The 17,901-nt window shown below is 30.4% G+C and overlaps 2 protein-coding genes and 1 long non-coding RNA gene across 7 annotated transcripts in view; 2 read left to right on the forward strand and 1 right to left on the reverse strand.

Moving 5' to 3' along the window:
* The window catches only part of LOC123691605 (zinc transporter 1), a 36,738-nt gene extending 31,075 nt beyond the window's left edge, over nt 1–5,663 (forward strand). For 2 of the 5 annotated variants that reach the window (XM_045636086.1, XM_045636084.1), the window contains exons 9-10: nt 1,917–2,062; nt 2,563–5,663. In XM_045636086.1, coding sequence (XP_045492042.1) covers nt 1,917–2,062; nt 2,563–2,608 — 192 coding nt within the window. In that variant the 3' untranslated portion in view covers nt 2,609–5,663. Of the gene's footprint in view, nt 1–537; nt 863–1,916; nt 2,063–2,562 lie in introns of those variants that run through there. The other 3 variants (XM_045636087.1, XM_045636088.1, XM_045636089.1) reach the window with 3 other exon arrangements.
* An 11-nt stretch (nt 5,664–5,674) lies between these two features.
* Nucleotides 5,675–10,689, reverse strand: LOC123691603 (glutamate receptor ionotropic, delta-1). The gene is made up of 9 exons (XM_045636082.1): nt 10,611–10,689; nt 10,261–10,346; nt 9,955–10,143; nt 9,583–9,746; nt 9,094–9,263; nt 7,416–7,609; nt 6,925–7,217; nt 6,350–6,533; nt 5,675–6,180 (listed from the first exon to the last, which is right to left on the reverse strand). The coding sequence occupies exons 1-9, from the start codon at nt 10,687–10,689 to the stop codon at nt 5,920–5,922; spliced, it is 1,620 nt and encodes a 539-aa protein (XP_045492038.1). The 3' UTR covers nt 5,675–5,919.
* A 2,069-nt stretch (nt 10,690–12,758) lies between these two features.
* LOC123691612 lies at nt 12,759–13,264 on the forward strand. Its single transcript, XR_006751431.1, has 2 exons — nt 12,759–12,993; nt 13,118–13,264. It is a non-coding gene; the product is annotated as an uncharacterized LOC123691612 (long non-coding RNA).
* The last annotated feature ends 4,637 nt before the right edge of the window (nt 13,265–17,901 follow it).

Raw genomic sequence — 17,901 nt, forward strand, 5'->3', positions numbered from 1 at the left:
TTTTATTCTTCTCTCTTTTCTATATCCCTTCTTATCTCTCTTTTCTTCTTGAATGCACTTGCAATTTTGCAAAATATTTATCAGTATTGTTTCAGGCATGCATTGTAGTTTTAACTTCAAAGGATATGTTTACACACGGTGCTGAACATAATTCGTTTTATTCGAATTAGAAGAATTAGATTAGAATATACTGATTATTAGACTTTTTGCGCATTTAAAAAAAATATAGTAATAATATTTAAAATCCAAAATTAAACATCTGTAAATATTACAATCTAATATAGATTATATTATAAATCCAAAATTAAACATCTCCTTTGAATACCTTTATTAAGCTACTATTACTTTTTCCCTGAATGAATTAAAGTTATTAATATTCACGAGAAATATATAATATTACCTTCTTTGTACGGTACTCACGGTTTGCACGCACCTAACGTACTAGCCCGCAATGAATGCGTGCGCGACAAACGTTTTATAGATTTAGTCTGAATTAAAAAGATTAGTAGGTAGAAATTTCCTTTTTTTCAATTGCAGTTTTACAGTTTAGAAACAATAAGGGTTCGGTAATATTTTTCAAGGAGATGCCACCGACGGGCCGAGCCAATCTGAGCCTTACGCCCCTCGCCGACGTTTCGAAGAGTTTAATATGAAATTGTTATTTTTAGCCAATTTTATATACCCACGGAGGTTGTTATTTTTGTATCGCATAATATTTATATACATATCTTGTATGTGATGTTGAATAGTTTTATTGTTGCCAATTGTGATCATGAATAGATTATATGTAAATGTGCCAAATATATGTACATGTTGTACTTATGTGAAATGTATTAAAAATAGTAAAATATTTGCATTGAACTTAACCTGGTTTTATTGCGCGTGATAACAATGTTATCTTTGTACGGGATCCTCATTTGGTTGATTTAAATTATATTCCTACACTTGAGAAAACACTTTAACGAGTTCAATATAATATGGTACATAAAAAATACTTTATTATATTCAATAGTTTGAATATATTGAAACTACTTACAAGAGAACAAAAAACCTGATTGAAAATGTGAATATATTTTTTTATTCTGAGTACTCCTGTACTAAATGATCAAATAATTAATTAGTACATATAAACATCACAAATTGCATAGAGACAAACAATAACACGCCAAATCTCTACGACTACACGCGCCATACAAATTTACACGCTGATTATGAAACAATATGTTTACAGATAAAACTGACACGTAGTTTTTATCAATTTGATTAAAGATTAAATAACGACTGTGTGACAAGTGCAAAAGAGTTAAATTTTCGTCACGACTGTGTTGCTAGTTTGAAAAATCTGTTACTATGCACAGAACACCTTTATATATTTTATATTGCCTCAAAATAAACATGTCGATATGAAAAATGTCTTCAAACCCATTGAAATATTTTGTTATTTATGCTGGTAATTACATTGTTTGCATACAAATTTGTTTTCTTACACAAGAATAGCTTTTGATATTGACATTTACATTATAATGGTATATTCACAAAATCAATATTGCCTGTAATTTTACCTATCATGCAAACGTATCGATCTTGTTTATTTTTTATGAAGTAATTGTAGAAATGGCTTTCTTTGACTAGTTTATGTACACAGCCTTTGAACAGTATATTTTATTTGATGTTTCAAGTTTCGATTATTTATTGTATTCTCATACATTAAGTCTTTACTTGAAATTTATTGTAAACTAGTAGCCTTTCAAACTTATCATTATAGAATACAAAACCTTTTTAATATATGTATGTATTTGCAGTACATTACTATTTTTATACATTTAGTAAAGACAACAAATAAAATAGCTTTAGTAAACTCATTACTAGATCGACATATTTCTATAAACATCTTTTTATACATTGAAATGTTTCAGAAGCAAAGCACTCCATCGCCGTCTGTCACACCGTACATGTGCAGGCAGAGGAACATGGGATCGCGAACGGAGTCTGTGAATTCTAATATTGGCGCGAGTGGGCAAGGCGCTGCGACCACTAGGAATTTAGACGCTTTGGAGTGCGGGTGAGAATGCTTTTTTATTTTCAATCTTTTGAATAAATAGTTTGGTAGGTGGGATAGGATGGATTATTTTTTATTTTATTTATTGAAGTGAAAACTTCTTTAGCCGCGTTGGGTATAAAATCTTAAACTCGCGTCAGGACACGTGACCTGATCGAAAAAGCGTAAGACGGATGGATATCAAACATGCTCAACGTTAATAATCAAGTTTTCACTTCTGCCGGCACTCCCGGAGTGCAACCCGTCTTTTTTTTATGACTGAATTTGGGTTGTTGGTTTTACATCACTTCGTCTCATTATTTGAAGATAAAAATTAATTGAGCTCGAATATTTAATTGATCGCCTTTTTGGCTATAAAATTTGCTTTTTATTTTGATATATTTATTTATTTTACAGAGATTTCAAAACAACATTTTATATTTCCTTATAAAAAAGTCAGCGTCAGAAAAATATTCTACTGTATATTTTATTCTGAATTTATAATTGAATTTCTTTAATTTCAGCTCGTTACTCCCATCGCCGATGGGCGAAGCCCGGCTGACGGTCTGACAGGCGGCCGGCTCCTAACGCACCGCGGGCCTTCATGCGCCCATACACATTAGTTTCACGAACTATATCTAACAACTAACGTTGATACGAATGCATTTCATTGTGTTGTTTATTCCGGAATTACGAGTTATGAGTGTAAGCTGGTGAACGCAGACTAATATGACTCTGATAGCTTATTCAGCAGTTAATTTTACGTATATTTTCATAGAATAATTGTCATTTTAGTTGACAGGTAAACTAAACAAAATGTATTCAGGTGCTACGAAACCAGCAAAAAAGTGTTTTATAACTTCTGTTTTCGTTCTGGTTAGTTTATCTGTCAGTTAAAATTTCAGAAATATAGAAAATGTTAAATAAGCTGTAAGGCTTTATCAGCAAGTAGTGAAACTGGCTAAAATTGGTATACCCAAGCATTTATTTCGATGTATTTCAAATGTGTTTTGATGTAAGTGCGTTTATACCACCGACATTCTGTCCTATCGCCTTTAAGTAACAAAATAATACGCACAGACTTCGCTACATTGTTTTCACCAAATTTGCATAAGGAATTTAATTTGCCACCAAATAATAAAAAATAGTTATCAAATACAATGTGTTCTTAGTGTTAAGCGTTCAAGAAACGCACTCGTATGTTTATATCCAAAGTTGAAGTGAAAATTAATATAGGTAACCGAGAAATTAATTTTTATTAGTATTATAACCACAATCAATAGGTAGCAAAGAAAAATTAAAAAGCTTGAAGGCTAGCAGTAATTTTTTACCGACTTTGCATTGGCAAATTAATTTTAATTCAAATTGGTGGGAGATACGAAAGGTGAGTATTATAAAGATAATTAAAATAAGATATTCAGGGTTAATAGTTACTAGAACTATATTTAGGTTTGGCAAGTGTCCACTCATTGAATACAGTTTTTTTTACACCTTTAATAATAAATATGTAGTTATTTAAACTAACACATATGCACACATTTTCTATAGTATTACGCATTGGAAATGCAAAAGTACAATTAAAATACCTACACCAATAATAATTAATGACGTTTAAAATCATAGATTTTGACAGTTACACTTTTCGCGCCCTTTATTCGGCACAGATAATGCAAAAGCGTCACGTGACACATTTAAACGATTTTCCCGCTTCTATTATTATAATAGCCAAGGTCATTGACCTGATATTTTCCACGTGGAAATAACGAAAGATAATATAATCTTATCTGCATATCGATCTATTTTTGTGTCAACATCGGTCTTTCCATTTCAATGTTATTTATGATATAAAAGCCACTTCTTCTGCTAAAAGTAGTTTAATGTTTATATGCAATCGCCTGACTATAGATATAATAATACTAAATAATACCGATTCCTCAGAAAGGGGCTTAAAATAAAATTATATTATTATATCAATTATATTATTATTTCAGGAATTTTAGTCAAGCGTTCGCGTCATTCATCTTAAATGTTTAATCAAATCTTTTTTTTATATCTTGAGATTTATTTCGATCATTGTTAAAAGTATTTTATTATCAAGTATATTTTTATTCTGTATTTCGTATACGTTTCGTACGTTTTGTATTATTTTTATCGCCCTTGAATATTTTGAGGGGTTAATGCAATATTGCGATTTACGTATAAATGTTAATCGACTGATGCATTAATATTGACGACTATCTTTGGATATGAAATAACATAGAATATAATATCACAAATATTATGTGTGATGCAGAATAAAATACATAGGAACTAATTAGTTTTTGCTAGATTTTTACATGTTAATTGTAAAGATTTAAACCATGAATAGTTTAATTTATTGCTGTTTTTAATTGTTTAAAAATTGAAATAAAGTGCGTTAGATAGAATAATTGTAGCAAATAGGTCATTCACACCAAATATTGTGTGCATTTTTAGGATACTTCGAATTTATAAGAACCATAGTGCAAGCTGTGACAGTAGAAGTTAATGTGCCACAAAGTTCTTTTATCAATTACTTTGTCTATAGACTTATTTTCCCCCTTTTTAATACGATTTTTTACAATTTTTTAAATTATTTTTTACGAAAATCCAATAAAGATTTTTATAACTTAATCGATAATTATTATTGATTTTATATAAGTATTTTTTATCGTCACACCTGGCTCTAAGGTTATCATTTCACTTACAATACTAACATAGTAATTATTGTTTACAATACTTAAAAATTGTGATCGTCATTTTAATATAGGAAAATAATTAAGTTTAAAAAATTTATCGTATTGTATAATGACACACCTGGATTCAAAATATCGTTTTATCAAATGAAATAGGTTAAAATCATTAATCGTGTGTAATTGCTAAATTTAAAGGAAAAATGTATCAGTCCGTTATGATAGAAATTAAATATATAATAAAAAGTATGAGAAGCGTTTTAGGTTTTATACTAAAATTTTAATACTATACAATATAAATGCATAATTAATAATATATCTTGTATATTACTAGTTATTACAGGCACAGCCTACGTGATTATTTCTGGTGTCTGTTTTTCAATATATTGTTTAAAAACTTACGCTAGATAGATCCAATAAACGTCTCTGAGTGTTGCAGATAAAGATATACAGTTATTTGAAGCTAGAAATATGCATTTTTTCATTGTGTTTACCCAATGTGTACCTAATTAATTATTATTTCGTTAAATATTTGAATTTTAACATTCGAATTTCGAATTATCTGTTTTGTTCCTTGTCCAAGTTTTCCACAGGTTATAAGATCTTATTGCATTTGACATTTCTAGTAATTAAAGGTCCGTTATGAGTAGTTAATACGAATGAAGCCATCGAGCTCTTAATTCGTTTTTACTAAATCATTAAATATGCTCTAGTACAAATAAAGATAGTATGCGTTTCTTATCTCCTTAAACATAGCTTATAAAAATATAAAACTAGATATATTGAAAAGCAGGCACGCTTAGTTAAATTTAATCTATAAAAGAGCAAGTCTGAATGCAAATGTTGTTTATGGTTTGATTGTTAGTGCAATTGTGGAAATGTATTTCACGGTTATTAAAAATATATGAATTAAACAAGCTTTTTATTTTGACACCCTTTATTTTCTAATAAACGACATTTTGTATTTAAATAATTATTGCTGTGAGTCCAACCGCAGCTAATGTAAAGACTATGGTCCAACTTAGTAAAGGACATAAAAATACCAATTAATTATAATCTGTCCAAGTGTCCAAGTACAGGTTCAAGTAATTCATACAATATGACAATTAACAATATGCACACAGATAAAAAATAACATCGATAAATTATAACGATTCCGAGAAATCGATTCTAACGATATAAAAGTGCAGATGGTGTCCTCACTGGGATAAGCCTCGTTTCACCATTCTCTTTGTTTATAACCCAATATTCTCTTCCGTTAATTATCTTTTTGGTTGAATCGGTTCCTTTTTTAGATTTGCCGAATAAAGATTCGTAAGGCGGTGGTCGAGTGTCGTCGAAATTGAAATTTTGAGTAGGTTTCAACTGTTTTCGGACGATTTTTAAATGCTTACCTTTGTATTTTGCTATGCCGTACCGTTTCAAGGTGACCTGTAACAAATAATTCATGTGCTCCTCAGCCAACACATGATTAAGTATGTCATATTATCTCCTATTCAATCTCAATTTGTTTGGTTTTTGAAAACCCCACGCTAATCCACACCTGTAACTCCGTGGTGGAAAAATAACCGACTATTAATTAATAATAAATGCAACTTACCTCGCCAACGAACACTGATACCGCAGTTGCTAAACCAACGGCCATAATATAGTACGTCATCAAAAGATCGGTATTTCTTAACTGACGGTCCTTAGACTGCAGATCCAGGGGACATATTTTAGTATCGGGTAGCTTTTTACGCTCTAAATATTTTATTATACCGCTATAAGTTACCATGTGCAAACTGAAAACGAAATGTTCTTTTATATCATTGATTTTCAAGATATTTAAGCCATCAAAAAGATGATGGAAGAGAATAGAATCTGAGCATAATTTATTTTGTGTGTGGATTAAATCTAAATGTATTTCGGTAATCGGTTCCTACTGTACCTATAAAAAAATCAATATTACTTACGATCGATTATTATAAATGCCCAAGTAGGTATAAATTATAAGTAACATAACTAAGTCTTGAGCGAAATCACGCGAAATTTAGTTAGGTACCTAACTACTTACCTCCTTTACTGAACCTACCTACATTTTTTAAAGTAAGTAGTAGTAGTAGTGCTATGTGGATGTAGAGTGTCAATTCTTTATAGCAAGAGAAGAAATAAAAATTTAAAAAGATTACTAACATAGGTTGAAACAATGAATTCAACGTAGTATTTCTCGGAAACGCGAACGCTCGTCTTTTTTGCATGAATGAGCCAGGAGCAACAACATAAGTGCATCTTTCAGCTTCCGGTATACCCTGCCGAGTCTTCTCCAAATAATCAAAATACATCATATGGTCTATAATAGTTCCATCACTGACTAATACGGCGCCTTCAGACACATAAGATAGGAACTCGTTAACATCGGTAATTGAACGAAACTTAGCACGGCCGTTTGCAATCATTTTAGTCAGGAAATACAGGCCTTCGTCCGTCTGCATAAAAAAATTCGATGTTAATTACGTAGTTTACCAAGATACTAAGACATTATTCATACAATTTTGTAAATGCATAGTTAGGAATTTTATTGTTTTATTTTTACATTTTTACGTGTTTTATTTCAATTAACGATGCGCAGTAAGTTTAAAAATAGTTTAAAATTAGGTAAACACTTGAGAACTAAAAATACCAACATTTTTAACAGCATATTCAACAGCTCCACCTTCAGTAGCAAACCAACGATAGTTTTTCTTGTACAAATCTTGAAGTGTTTCAATCTCCAAGGTAAATTTGGACAGAGTTAGAAAAGCTGTCAAGTTTGCTGTATAAAAAGCAGACAGGAGGATCACAAAAATCCACCAAGTCGCAAACAGTACTCGAGTGGTATCTATGAAAAAGTTAATTAAAGATTTAGTAAATATCTAGAGGAAAATTGAATTTAAGTTTTCTTTTGCTTTGCATAATCTATACATATAATAAATCTGTAGAAGGGTCAATTCTGTACATTGAAAATATTGAAAAAATAAATACCAGGGGGTGTTACTGGATCGATACCAAACCCAAATATGTGATTAAAAAATTTTTTGTCTGTCTGTCTGTCTGTCTGTCTGTCTGTCTGTCTGTCTGTCTGTCTGTCTGTATGTGAAGGCATCACGTGAAAACTAACGGTTTGATTTCGATGAAACTTGGTATAATTATACCTTATTATCCTGGGCGTAAAATAGGATACTTTTTATCCTGGAAAAATACGTAGAAAAAAAATAATCTTAACTTTTCAGTTTTATAGACGTTGTTCTGTAGAACCGCGAACACACGTTGCGTATTATTATAGGCCTAGCCGTATTTGGGTCCAATAGATATTTATAAGATGTTTAATTGTCAGAGTTACTCAAAATGGAGAAATAAACCATCCACGCGAAGACCGACATCCGCGCGGACGGAGTCGCGGGCGGAAGCTAGTTTATAATATGAACAGATTATGTTTCTATGTAGGTAGTATGAATAATGATGGACTTAATTAGGTTCCATAATATATTTTAAAGGTCATTTCACCCGTGATTTGTGAAAATGCATTATGCAAGCATTATGAAAAATGCCCCTAATTTATTAATGGTCTATGTCACATACCTGTAGATTCAGTGATGAACGACTTATAATGATACTACCTATACCTAGCACTATATTACAATATATTTTACTTCATCAAGAAAATGTAAATTATATTTTATTGTAACACAAAATGACCGTATCGAAATAGGCGTAACCACAAAGTGATAAATGAGTAACCATTACCAATATATAATCGACGATTGATTGTTATTTTTAGGGCCGATTTTTCAATCCTTGGTTAAAATTTATCCGTCCAATAAAATAATACACGAATATTTTTAAATGTCACCTGTAAACTGTCAAATAGGGACAATTAGAATACATTTTTGAAATGGTAGTTTAATATGTTATTAGATGAATAAGGTTTATCCAAGGATTGAAAAATCAGCCCTTAGACAAAATAATATTTATCTAAGGAAATATTAAACGACAAATATTTTCATTTCTAATGTATTACATAATTAGGTACCTATATACATACTATACACATGCTATACCAACACCTAGGCTTTTACTAACTAATATGGTACCTACCTTTAGAAAATGTATCAAATATTTTTATTATAAACAAGTAATATTAACTATAAACCTCTCATAATTCAATATCTATCTGGAGAGATCTGGAGATCGATACCCAAAAACTTTTTTCCAACGAGTCGATTTCAATGTATGTATTTGAAGAAGTATAGTTTCAATGCTTTTGAAACTGTGGCGTTACCTAAATTCTTAAATATAAATATCCATCAATATTCAAGCTCTTACTTGCGTTAGGCGATAGTGATGTGCCTTGCTTGATAAATGCCCCATAAACAAACCAAATGCTAGGAGATATCGGAATGTAATTCTCGTCGTCAGGCATCAATTTATTGCGCAAGCGAGTTAGCAGGGTAACGCAAGGACCGTATGCCACTACGGCAATGAGAATCAAATACCTAGTAAAAAATACATATTTGAACGTACACTATAAGGAAAGCATATATTCAGATAAGTTTTTAAAATATATTTAAGCGATAGCGACCCGTAGAGTACCTATCCGTAACTTTCTAACGACTATTTTTTTTTTAAATCATCTTTACGACTAGAATAGACTACGAATGTATGAGATTGACGTAAGCTGTAGATAAACGTATCTGAATCTATTGAACGCTACGCTAACAGAAAGCCACTTGGCTAGGGGGGCTGGTCAGCTTTATCGGCAATGATATCTCTCGAGAGGTGTCACAGCAAAGATAGTAATTGAATTCTAATTACCAAACCATTTCATCGAATGGCGCCAAAAGACCAGACCCTGCAGCTGACTCCTTTGGACGTTTTAACATCATCATCCAAGTTCCCTCGTCTAGGATCGCCGAAAATTGTACGTATCTGTCGTAGTTATTGAGAACTGGGATAAAGGCAGCGGCCATATCTATTTTCTGTAATAAATGTAATAATTTGGCGCAAATACTTTTTTAGTGACGTGAAATAATTGACGACAGAAATACTTAGTTAGGTGCTAAAGTGGAAATTTAATTCGAAGATTTAGGTAGGTAGGTAATAAATAATATAAATAATTAAAATACATGTATATTTTGTTTCTACAAGATTAACAGTTTTGCACAGCACACAACACATTAAACTTACACTAGTATTGAGAAGTCCGATGAGATACTCTTCTGGTCTTCCATTGCCAAATATAAAATTTTTCTCCGGAACGACAACTTCGTATGTAAAATTAAACTTTTCCTGTAATATGTTTATAATTTCGAATGCAACTCCATGACCGGTGTATGTCCCATTTTCAGCTCTTTCCGTCCAACTCGTGGGATAATTCTAAATAAGTAAGGTTTTTTTTAATCTGCTCTATGAAATAAAAACTAGTAGAATTTGGGTACAAGCCATGTACCTACTTAAATAATAATAATATCTTTTAGGTGCTAGGAAACTTACATTAAATGTCCCAATCTTCAAATGTTTCCCATTAATTAAATTACGTAGAGCCAACGTCTCATTTTGCTTCCCAGTTAATTTCGCATCTACAATTTAAAAAACTTCCTTGGTATAGTGGTTAAGTATGAGCATTCAAACTGAAAGGTCTCGAGTTCAATCCTTAACGAAGATTAATAAAAGAAGTCTTCTGGTAGAATACAAAAGACTGATCACTTAATTGTACAAAAAGAAAATCGATCAGTGAAAAAGAGATGTTCCTACATGCATCTGCCGACTGCATGACTACATGAAACCCTCAAAAGCAGTCACGGGATTTCATGCCTACTTAATGCCAATTTTAAGAAATTTACCATTCAACGGATTGTCATATACATTTTCGCAAAATGTCGCGTTGCACACGGATGAAAATATAATATCCAACCCTGCCATTGCATGGCGTGGTGGTGGGTGACTGATTACCGTAACACAAACAACGGTGGTGACATTATGGGGTGACATAATCGATGGTGGGACATCAGTGATCACCCGAACGATGGATTTGTATAGATATGCCTCGTAATATTTTCTGTTTTTAGCATGAATCAAGCAATCAGGATGAATATGCTTGTGAAAGAGATGTGTGCAGAAATCCTGCTTTTAGTTGCAGCAAAGTATGTGATTTAGTTCAATATTAAGAGAGTCAGCTATTTTAATTCCTAAATAGTTGTACGCCCCGCCTCCGTCACAGTATTACAATTTAATACTGTGCCTCCGTCCTTTATTTCCTAGGTTCTAAGCTATTTTCTCACCAATTTAGCCAAATCGGTTCAGCTGCCCTTCTTGAGTTATAAATGTAGTATAACTAGCACGCCTTTCCTTTTCATAATATATAGATGGCATCCAAATCGTAGTGTGGTTCATCTTTAACAAACCGAGTCGCACATCTTAAATCAAATCCACGACTACCGGGTGGAGTCGGGCACAGAGTCAGTCAGAAATAAATAAATAAAATATACACGAACATACTTTATTTTGCTTCTTTATCCTTAACTAAATATCTATCAACTATTCTGAATACCAGGTGAATTAAAACTAATAGATATTGGAAATTTTCAATTACATTTTGAATATTTATAGAAAAAAAGACACCTTGACTTGTTGGTTACCTTCTATACGGGCAGTAGGCACCGTCTGCACCTTTCAGTGATATAATAATAATAAATTTGGATATATCCATATTAATTTTTCTATGTCATCAATATTCTTTTTACGATTATAGTATGATAAAGGAAGGTCATGTTAACATGTAACTAAATTTCATATATACGCGGTATTACCGTTACCGAGCTGATTATAATATATGGATTATTATTATTTGAACAGGGTTGTTAGAGGTAATGAGGATCTTGTCAATAATCAAAGTGGTGTACCTATAGGACTACAAGTTAGTAAATATAATTATCATAGAAGTAGGTAAGTACATGGATCATGTTGTCGTTTATTTAATCATCACATTATAGGTTCTAGAAAGCAAACTGTTTTATTTTTAATATTCAGAATCTAGCATTTAGTAAATACATAATAACATACATAATAAATAATAACAGTTATAAAGCGTCTCCTAGGAAGGACTCATTTTTATGACAAGACAAAAAAAAGTTACGACACCAAAGAAAGACGTATCTAACCACGACGTAACGGATTTGTAAAAGAAATCGTTTCTTTTTTTATTAATTAAAAAGACATAATCAGTAAACAGAATCAGTAATTGCTCCACTTCTATAATTATTAGTTTATTTATAATTAATTTTTAAAAAAATCCAAATACTGAAAACTTGATTTCCCTATAGAATGAAAAATATTCACTTTTCATAAAAAATTTTTTTGCAAAAAAATTGCTCCCGATTTGCTCTATCAATTACAAAAAAAATTATTTAATTTTGTTAATTTTTACAATAATTAACTGAAAAACTATGTTTGCATAGTAAACTACTGCGCTGTGACGTCATCAATTATTATCGTTGCGACGCATAAGGGCCATATTTACATGTATCAGCACTGCAGCGATATGTATAGACCTTAATGTTTATGTTTTCTTATTTATATTATTCACTAGATTTCCGCCCGCGGCTTCGCCCGCGTTTTCATAGGAAAACCCGCATAGTTCCCGTTCCCGTGGGATTACCGGGATAAAACCTATCCTATGCGTCAATCCAAGTCTATATGTGTGCTAAATTTCATTGTAATCGGTTCAGTAGTATTTGCGTGAATGAGTAACAAACACACACACATCCTCACAAACTTTCGCATTTATTATATTACTAGCGGTCCGCCCCGGCTTCGCCCGTGGTACATATTTCGCAATAAAAGGTAGCCTATGTTCTTTCTCAGGGTCTAAAGATTGTCTGTGCCAAATTTCATCAAAATCGGTATAGTAGTTTATGCGTGAAAACCATACATACATACATACACACCTTTCCTCTTTATAATATTAGTATAGAAGTATAGATTAGTAGGATGGTATTACTTAAAAGGTTATTAATTATTATCATGTAATTATTTGGTTCTGATCACAGATCACAGAAACTAAAGGGTTCTGATGATAAGAATAATAAGAAATAATTATAATTTTTGTTTTATTGAGTCTTCAAGTTAGGATTGCAGGTTCGAATGATAATAATTTTTGTATACCATCGTATATATTACATATAACATAATATGGAGACATTTCATCATGTCCACAACAATATCAAGGTTAGTAATAAATATTTCTACTATCAATTATCATCAAAGTATTAAATCGGTAATAAGTATTTTTATAATTGAATTTGAATTTCTGTTTACTATAAGAAAAATTAATAGGCACTTTTTATTTTAGGGTGTGAAGGGATTCAGTCAAGGAGTTTTAAATTATTGAAGAGTGGTAATTATTTAGAAGTAGGGTTCGCGAAAAAATTGAGCCCTACTTTTATATAATCACCTGAAAATTTTTCACTAGAGTATAAATAATAAAATATGTGCTAATTATAAAGAATTTTATTTTTGACAAAAGGTTTTACATACAAGACATAACTGCGTTAAAAACAACCGACTTCAAACTTGCACTTGCAACATTTACAAATACAGACAAAAATGCTCATAAAATAAAATACTGGGCCTATCCTAATAAAATTTTTATGGGACCAATTCGACTCCATCCCGCATCGAACAAAAAAAGAATCACGTAAATGATTTATTAAATAATTCACAAAACACGAAGATTAAATTTGATATTTTTGGTTTTATGACATTCAAATGCTTTATAAGAGTATGGCCGCCAAAAATTGTACATTCAAGAAAAAAAAAATGTCCTTGTCATTTTATATAGCACCAGATTTTTTTATATAGTAATTATGGTAGTTTTTAAATAGTTTCAGCTTCACTATGTTATATTTATCATTATATTAATAATTTAAATTAATTTTGAGTGCCTTTAACAAGCTCAATATTTTTTTTTTGAAATGCTTATTTTCCTTTCCATACTAAAATCATGTGTCCCACTTAGTCATCTCACACTTTGAAGTCACAAAATTATGCAAAAATCTATTGATACCTGTAAAATTTTGGTATTTTTAAATTATTCTGTAAACTTGTGGATAGTTTTAACAAGTTCTAATAAAAATAACATAAAAGAAATTAATATAAAACTCACTTAAAACGATGTCTCACTTTTTTTCACGAATGATACTTCACGCACGGTTACCATAAAATAACACCCTAAATAACTAGATATCCAAGCCACAAAAATATTTTTAAGTAGTGACAGCACCGATTTACATGTTGGCCAACCTTTAGTAAAAAAATCGCCATTCTGTTACTGTCAAAGTTAATCGAAAGGTAGTCGGCATTTTTGCTTCGCAACATTTTAATAATTTTGAGTGAGAATTATGCAAGGTAAGAATACAAATTTACTATATTATTTAAATTATGTGTGTAGCTTTAGTGTTCTAGTAACAAATCAAACTATGCGGCGTCTTATTACTACAATACTTTGGCGAATAAAGGCTTTTTAGGTTATGTCCAACCATATTTTTATTCACGAATGATACCATGTGTTACTATTGTGTTACGTAACATCCGTGAGCGGCTCTTAGGGGTAGTACTCACTAGAGAATCTAAAGTTAAAAATTTACTTTTTTACATAAAGAGAACCCACTTCAAAAACTATCATGTTTCGGAAGTTAGTAACTTTTTTACTATAATAATTCGTATTCGTAATTAATATCATAAGTTGTGAATGATTTTTGCATTTGTAAGTATTATAGAAATACAAAATTTGAGAAATAAAACTTTTTCTTTAATATTTAAATTTGTTTTATTGAGTTTTAAAGTAATTTAATCAAATAATTTAATTAACAATATAAAACAGAAATGTAAAAAAAATCTCCTGCATTATTAGTTGTAATGTACACTAGGCTTAACAAAATCACGTATGTTACTATCAGTCACGTATGTTACGGTGTGTCACGATTTCACGACTGTTATTGTACAATATTTGGCGGCCATACTCATAAATATAAATTTATAAAATTTATAAATTTATTTTATAAATTTTTAAAATCTTCGTGTTTTATAAATTTATAAAGAATATAAACATTCGATCCCGAAATTATGCGGGTTCGAGTCCCGCCTCGTGATCGAATTTTTTCTATTCTTTATAAATTTATAAAACACGAAGATTTTAAAAATGTAACCAATGAACACAATCAATATTAGATTAATTGTAATGGTGTATAAAAAGTATTATGTCCTATGGAATTCTACTATGGGGCAGGGCAGCAGATATAGAAACTATATTTATCTTACAGAAAAGAGCCATTCGCTCTATATATAATTTACGTGCTCGGGACTCGCTAAGAGATCTCTTTAAGAATACTGGTATCCTTACTGTACCATCACAGTATATATTTAATAATATTTTGCATGTACACAAAAACGCCGACTTACACACAAGAGTAGGAGATAAACACTGTTATGGCACAAGGAACAGGAATAGAATTGAAATGCCATTTTACCGGTTAGCCAAAGTTAAAAATTCATTTATGGGTCTAGTTATACGCTTTTACAACAGAATTCCACATTGTATTAAAGAGTTTGGTAGTGCTAAATTCAGGTAAAACTCATGTAAAAAATATATTAGTTCAGAGAGCCTATTATAGCATTAAGGAATATATGCAAGATGAAAATGATATATTATGAAGTTAGATATAAGTTACAGATTATGTAATATTGACATGATTTTAAAAGAGCAACTATTTAATATGATTAATTACCATAAAATGACATTAATAAGTTTTATGCTGGGAATAATAATATTATTATTTAATACTTATACTTACCTTATGTTGCTATTAATTATACTCTAAGAATATCTAGGCGCCATATTTTAATTATTGAGTTTTCATCTAGCAAAATTTCAAGGAACAGATATTATTATGTACCTATTTAAATCATTCTTATTTTAGGTATTTTTATAAACATTTCCCTACCCATCCCTAAACTCGTACGTTTATTCGTATTATTAAAACTTCAAGTAATTATCAATTAATTTGTGTTTCAGTCGTTTGTTTCATCTTTCGGTGTCAATTTGCTATCGTTTGCGTTAGCGGGAACTACCTATGCGGGTTTTCCTTTGAAAACGCGGGCGAAGCCGCGGGCGGAAATCTAGTGAATAATATAAATAAGAAAACATAAACATTAAGGTCTATACATATCGCTGCAGTGCTGATACATGTAAATATGGCCCTTATGCGTCGCAACGACAATATTTGATGACGTCACAGCGCAGTAGTTTACTATGCAAACATAGTTTTTCAGTTAATTATTGTAAAAATTATCAAAATTAAATAATTTTTTTTGTAATTGATAGAGCAAATCGGGAGCAATTTTTTTGCAAAAAAATTTTTTATGAAAAGTGAATATTTTTCATTCTATAGGGAAATCAAGTTTTCAGTATTTGGATTTTTTTAAAAATTAATTATAAATAAACTAATAATTATAGAAGTGGAACAATTACTGATTCTGTTGGAGCATTTAAGGAGCAATTTTTTTGCAAAAAAATTTTTTATGAAAAGTGAATATTTTTCATTCTATAGGGAAATCAAGTTCAGTATTTGGATTTTTTTAAAAATTAATTATAAATAAACTAATAATTATAGAAGTGGAGCAATTACTGATTCTGATGGAGCATTGAAGGAGCAATTTTTTTGCAAAAAAATTTTTTATGAAAAGTGAATATTTTTCATTCTATAGGGAAATCAAGTTTTCAGTATTTGGATTTTTTTTTTAATTAATTATAAATAAACTAATAATTATAGAAGTGGAGCAATTACTGATTCTGATGGAGCATTTAAGGAGCAATTTTTTTGAAAAAAAATTTTTTATGAAAAGTGAATATTTTTCATTCTATAGGGAAATCAAGTTTTCAGTATTTGGATTTTTTTTAAATTAATTATAAATAAACTAATAATTATAGAAGTGGAGCAATTACTGATTCTGATGGAGCATTTAAGGAGCAATTTTCTTGCAAAAAAATTTTTTATGAAAAGTGAATATTTTTCATTCTATGGGGAAATCAAGTTTTCAGTATTTGGATTTTTTTAAAAATTAATTATAAATAAACTAATAATTATAGAAGTGGAGCAATTACTGATTCTGATGGAGCATTTAAGGAGCAATTTTTTTGCAAAAAAATTTTTTATGAAAAGTGTATATTTTTCATTCTATAGGGAAATCAAGTTTTCAGTATTTGGATTTTTTTAAAAATTAATTATAAATAAACTAATAATTATAGAAGTGGAGCAATTACAGATTCTGATGGAGCATTTAAGGAGCAATTTTTTGAGATATTAATAATAATAAAAAAAAAACTTTCCGCGCTATCTTCCTTCCGGTATTAAAAAGGGTTACATTTACAAGATACCTACGAACATCCTAACACCCCTGAATCATGGACATAAGCATGGACCAAAAAACTATATGATTAAAATTACTTAGGTACTTATTCAATCTATTAGTTTGATTTTTACGAAAAACTATATGGCCTGATCGATGGATGTTCTGTCTGTCTTGTGTCTGTCTGATGTATAATGTTATTATCTTCATCGAGTTATATGTACTACGATTATCTTAGATTGTTATTATATCCAACTCTTTCGGTTTACAAAATAATGTAGGTAGGTAAGTACTATATACTTATTAGTAGTTTTGTAAGTTTATTTCCGTTATTTTCACGTTATTTTAATTTGATATCCAAGTCCGACAAGAGAGTGAAACCTCTTCTTGGTTAAGCTAGATTGGAAATGCCTGAAAATGATTGTACTAAATTAAAAAGTAGAGTTGCCGTTATAGGAACGTTCATTTTGGATTCGATAGCTGATGAACTAAAAAAATGTTATACAGAGTGTAATCGTTAAGTGTGCACAAGCGATTATTCCGTAACTATTGCAGAAATCAAAAAACTTTAAACTGATATCGAAAGTACGGTCTACTTAACCTAATGAGTAAAATGGCCGTTATAATTTTTTTTTAATAAAACGAAAAATATCTAAAAAAATTAACGCCAGTGCTCAATGTCTTTGTAATACCCATTGAGATAATAATATTACTACGTATGGAGGAGAC

Source organism: Colias croceus, chromosome 5, assembly GCF_905220415.1.
Source record: "Colias croceus chromosome 5, ilColCroc2.1".
Classification (NCBI taxonomy): domain Eukaryota; kingdom Metazoa; phylum Arthropoda; class Insecta; order Lepidoptera; family Pieridae; genus Colias; species Colias croceus.